This window comes from Arachis ipaensis, chromosome B03 (assembly GCF_000816755.2).
Source record: "Arachis ipaensis cultivar K30076 chromosome B03, Araip1.1, whole genome shotgun sequence".
In the NCBI taxonomy this organism is placed as follows: Eukaryota; Viridiplantae; Streptophyta; class Magnoliopsida; order Fabales; family Fabaceae; genus Arachis; species Arachis ipaensis.
Genome location: NC_029787.2, coordinates 19,836,030 through 19,842,082, shown reverse-complemented (window position 1 = coordinate 19,842,082; position 6,053 = coordinate 19,836,030). Strand labels below are relative to the sequence as shown.

At 27.7% G+C, this 6,053-nt stretch overlaps 1 protein-coding gene across 1 annotated transcript; it reads left to right on the top strand.

Moving 5' to 3' along the window:
- On the top strand, positions 873-3,121 carry LOC107634258 (putative cyclin-D6-1). Its single transcript, XM_016337809.2, has 6 exons — positions 873-1,374; positions 1,461-1,541; positions 1,660-1,755; positions 1,831-2,041; positions 2,119-2,249; positions 2,631-3,121. Exons 1-6 carry the CDS (start codon positions 1,195-1,197, stop codon positions 2,937-2,939), a joined length of 1,008 nt encoding a protein of 335 aa, XP_016193295.1. The 5' UTR covers positions 873-1,194; the 3' UTR covers positions 2,940-3,121.

Sequence of the window (6,053 nt, the reverse complement as noted above, 5' to 3'; positions counted from 1 at the left end):
TGAATTTAGATCTTTCAAATAAAAAAAATTAGTAAAGTAATAAAATAAAAAATTAACTATAGTTGAATTTGTAATTTCTATCATATGTGAATCGAGTAATACTACACATTCAAGTCTTTTTGTTAATCAAGTCTAATCAAATTGGTCTAACATAACAAAAATTAGTTATGGTTAACATTATTTCAAGTCTTATTGTTTAACTTGGTTGGACTTAATTTATAAAAAGATTTTAATGTATAGCATTATTCATATGAGTCTTACTATCTTAATTCAGTTGTTGATTATATACTTATTTTTTTACTTTATAAATCTTTTCACTTTAAATGATCTTAATCCTTGTGAAAATCACAAGTTATAAATAAATAGTGATTTAAGAATAAATGTGAAATTAATAATTTTAATATTTGATTTTAATTCATTTAAAATTTTATATAAGATGTCAAAATTTAATTAGTTAACTTGAGTGAGTAGTTAGCTCACTTGTTATCAAAGATTTAGATTTTATTTTGTACATATAATATCTCATTAATAAATAAATCGTTAAATAAATTTTTAATACATAATAGAGTAATCCTTATTTTATCGAATTAAAAAATACCAAAATAAATAAAAAATAATTAATTGTTTATTCATCAAAGTGAAATAGTCTTTCTAAAATGAGATTGATCTCATCTCATTAACCATCTCCATTTTAAAGTAAAATTTAGAATAATTTTACTCTACATACACTCAAATTTAAAACTTGAGAAGCACTTTATTAGAATGGTTGTGAACTTTCAAAAAACAAATTGAGCTGGGCCTTGAGGATCTAACAACTCTGGTTCAGTTATTAAACCATCGCCTCATGCAACCAAAGGGGACCAACAACCCTTCCATTTCCCCAAAATTTAATATACCAATCAGAGAGAGAGAGAGAGAGAGATACATAGAATGAAGCAACGCTAATAAGAGCCAAGCAACTAGCTACACAGAAGAAGACTGCAAAGCTTTTTTCTTTTATTCATTTGAAAAAAAAAATAAAAAACCAGAAAATTCCTCTCTCCCTCTCTCTCTCTCTCTCACCAACTTTACTTTAAACACCAAAACCAACCTCTCTCTCTTCTCAGTACTCATTGAACAATGCTTGAACTACTACTATTTACCTATTGAGAAGACCTTGCTTCCTTCTTGGACCACAAACAAGCACTCATATCCATGGAGTTTGACCTTGAAAATCCTCTAGACAACTCTCATGCTCTTCTTCAATGGGATGCTGTTGCTTCACTATTCCACATTGAATCTCAACACACTCCATCTCACACTTACTTTCACTCTCTCAAAGCTTCAAACTTTAACATCTCTGTTAGAAGGGAACTCATTTCTCTAATCTCCAAGGTCCCTTTTGTGAAAAGATCACATTTTTAAACTCATCCAATCTTGGGTTGCTTCCCTTTTTAATTATTTTAGTTTTTCTTTTTCAGTTTTCTTGCAGTTTGGATCCACTTGTTTCTTACCTTTCTATCAACTATCTGGACCGGTTCTTGTCCAACCATGGGATACTGGTAAAGGAACCAAATTTCTTATTATTTGGATGATCCTATGATCTTATGTTTTCATATTTTTTTTTTATTTTTGAATATAGAAGAATAAGATAGATTCTAATTCCTTAAGATCTAACAGAAACAAAAGGCATGGGCCCTTAGGCTGCTTGCAATTTCTTGCATTTCTTTAGCATCCAAGATGATAAAGCCAGGGTACTCTGCCATTGATACTCAGGTATATTCTAATTTAATTAACTTTGTTTTGTTCTTGTGATATATTCATTGAAACTTGTGATGATTTTATTAACAGGCCCTTCTCATTAATGATGGTGGCATCATTTTTGAGACACAAACAATGCAAAGAATGGAAGGACTCATCTTGGGAGCATTAGAATGGAGAATGCGGTCCATTACCCCTTTCTCCTTCTTAACTTTCTTTATTACTTTAATATGTGTCAAAGACCCAATGGAACAGGTTCTCAAGAAAAGAGTGGCTGAAATTATATTCAAGTCACAAGGAGGTATCATATTTAATTTATGACTTCATTTGATGGTAGTTTAAATAATAATGATTGCATCTTATGGTATGATAATGCAGAGATAAAGCTTTTGGAATTCAAGCCATCTATAATTGCCGCATCAGCACTTCTTTGTGCTTCTCATGAACTCTTTCCTTTTCAATACCAAAGCTTCTCAGCAGCAATATCCAATTGTTTATATGTAAATAAAGTACATCTCTCATCCTTTACCATCATTATTATGAAAATTCAAATAGCAAGTGATTTACATGACTTAAAGTATAGCAAGAGATTCAACTATATTAGGAATTTTCGTGGTTTTTATCATTGATCTAGATTATAAAATGTATATGATCAACTCTTAAAATCACTGAAACACCGGTATTTCAGGTATAATTGAAAATTTTCCGACTAAAAGTATAAAACTTTTGCCCATATACAAAATCAATTATCCTCAATCACTTAATTAGCCATTGTAATTGAATTTGACTAGTTGAAAATATAAAACAATTTTAGACTGATAAACTCTTAAAATATGTCAAAACTTTATTGTATACATGAATAATAATAATGAAATGATGCTATGGTGTAGGAAAACATGGTGAAATGCTATAATGTGATACAAGAAGTGGTAGGAATGGAGATGGAAGAAGAGGAGTGTGTGATCAATGAAGTTTCAAGTTCAGGAACACCAGTGAATGTGTTAGACTTAGACCATAAGTTTTCACTGAGCTCAGAAAGTGAGAAAACCGATAATAATGGAGGAATCGCCATAGTAGTAGATGATGATGAAGAAGAAGCCTTGCAAGAGAAGAAGGATTTCATCATCAACAAGAGAAGGAAGATGAATAATAATAACAACAATCAAACGGTCCATGTTTCTCGGATGGCACAATGCTGATGATGAAGAAGAAAGTACTGGACACAGGATAACATTTAATTAAAACCTCTCTTTGGTCCAACCGAAAGCGACTATGTCATTAGGCCTATTTAGTAATAGATAAGAGATTAAGAGAGATCTTTTATCTTCCAATTTGTGAAACCAAAATGAGAATCAAAAGTAATGATGTTATATCTACAACTCTTTTTAACAACTAAGTTTAGTTAAGGTAGCCCATTAACAATAAAAGATATTCTCAAAATAACATGCGTATATAAGTGCTCCACTAGAGCTTAATTAGAGCGCGCCTTGCATTTTTCACATTTTTTTAGCATACAAAATTTTGTTGAAAAGCACATAAATTTCAAAGTATAACACAATAATTTTTCGAAGTATAGCATACTAAATTTTGCACATAACATTTATCGATATAGTTAAGGGTATTTATGTTCCAATTTTTTCACGTAAAAACTGATTTTAAACTAATTTAATAATGTAGTTCACTAGAATAAATCAATCCATCCATAAAAATAAAACCAATTTAAATTAGTTGAATTTGGATCTTTTAAATTTTAGATTTCACTTAGAGAGAGAAAATTATAATCTTTTATCCTTGAATATTTTTTCTCTTATATTTTCTCTCTCATATTTTCTCTTGGTTCCATTTATAAAATAAAGTGAGAAATTACACTTTATTCTCTAAAATAAAATCCAAAATTTAGAGGATCCAAATCTAAACTAGTTTATATGCTAAAACTAGTTTTTAACATATTAAAAAAAAAAATCAAATTTAACATCTATCCCCTCTCTCCTTTTCTCTTTTTCTCCATTTTCTCATCCTCCTCTCCTCTCCCTCTCTCTCAACCTTTTTTTATTTATTTATCATCATTTATCTTTTTTTTTTAGTTTTTTTATTTTATCTTTATTTTTTACGCTTTGATACAAATATTTTTTGTTTATTATCTTCCTTCTCAAAAATATTTATGAGTATATTGTGTGACACAAGACTTTTAATCATTTATACTAAAGAAATTGGTTAAACTGATTTTTTTCAATACCCCTAGATATAGTATACAATTTCGCATATAGCACACAAACTTTTGCACATAACACATAAATTTTTATACATAACATACAAGTTTTTGCTGCGAATATATTTTGTTAGTTAGGTGAGTAATGTTTGGGATATATAGTCTTCCAAAAAATTTTGTGCTGCACATCAAAATTTATGTATTGTGCGTATTTTATTGGTTGTGTATCAAAATTTCTGTACTCTAGTTTTCTGAATATTTATAGGAGAAGAAGATGAAGACGATGAGTGTGATGATAATATAATAAAAGAGGATGATGAGAAAAAAAAAATTAAATAACAATAACATCATTATCAAGAAGATGGCGGTGGCTACAGTGATTATGACAATGGTAGTGGCCGCAACGACAACAACGTTGAAGAAAGAAAAAGAAAAAAAGAGCGTAGGAAGAGAAGAGGGAGGAAGAATAATGCGTGAGTGATTTTTAAATTTTAACAACTTAATTAAATTTATTTACTCAAAAAACTTAGACACATAGTATTTTTTAATCAAAAGTATGTGTATCCTCTTCTATTTGCAACTTTGATACAAGTGAGAAGATTTGATTAGTATTTTTTATTTTAAAATTTTGTCAAAAAAATAAAAAGTAAAAAGAAAAAATATAATTTTATTATAGTTTTTTTAATAAAATTTTAAAAATAGAAATAGAAAATAAAAATATAAGCTAAATGCACTTAGAATTTTTGTGATAATGTCTTATTTTGTTATTGCCGTCTTTGTTCTCTGGTTTTGGTTTTAATTAGTCTTAATATTAGCAAAATTTTATTTAGATTACTATATATAGCATTGAATTACTAGAATTCATCTTTGTTGGTCTGTAAGTAATCTCAAAAAGTGAGATAATTGGTTTGGAATTTTAAAACCTTTTTATATAAGAGAAAGATTAAACTTTTGACACTTGATTTTTTATTAAAGAAAAATGACCCTTTTCAATGCAAAGTTTATTCAATTTTTGAAAGTGATGCGAGAATGAGAAAGTAGGGAAGTTGATGGATATAGTTCACGGACAAGATCACTGCGATATGATCCTCGTACGACATTCATTAAATCCGTTAGTTGAGAAAAAAAGAATCACCGAAGATAACATGCGGGAATTTTTGTTTTTAGTTAAGACATCAAACTAGAAGACAAACCACAACTTTGATTTGTAGGGTTCAGTTTTGTGTGTATGTTCCTGGATTTAGTGTTGCTTTCTTTCTTACCTTCTTCGCAAACCAATAATAAATTTGGATAATTATTCATATGGCTAATATAATTTTTTATATAATATTACGTAATTAAATATTTTATATTAGTGTATTAAAATTAAATTTAATTTTAATTGCTAAACTAGATCTCGATCTTTTCTTTGATAAGTTAGTTTTTATTAAACCAGATTATTCAATTAAAAGCTAGCAGAATTCGTTTATGCAGAAGGAGTGAAGGACTATCTAAAAATTTTAAAAATTGTAAAAGACTTTATGTCATTTTAAATAATAAATAAAATTGATTTGATTAAATTGAATTTATTAGCCTCCGGCAATAAAATTTGACGATGTAGAAAGTGATTTATATATCTAACAGAGTAAAATAATAAATGAAAATTAGTTTAGTATTTAAAATTTGTTAAAAATTAAATTTTTTACTAAAATGTATTTTTTAATTCTTATTATTTTGTATATTAAATTGATATAAAGTATTTATATAGTATTTTGAATACTAAAGTTTAGATTTATTCTTATTATATATACGTGTGTGTGTATATTTCAATAATATTTTATAAATTTTGATGTATCAGTCAAAATGAATAAATAATAGTTTTTTAGTATAACAGGAAAGCAACAATTTTGTTGGTGAGGATAAAGTGTTTGTACTTTTATATGTAACCTGTATATTATATTTGTATGTTGTATATTGTACGTACTGTTTCAGTTCTTTGTAGTTTTGTAAAAGTGAGTCAAGGTTAGCGCCTAGTAGAATAGGGAGAAATCTCTCGCTTCGATGCTGCATATTAATATATAAATTTAATTTTGATATATTTATATTGTAAAGTGTTTTATATAAT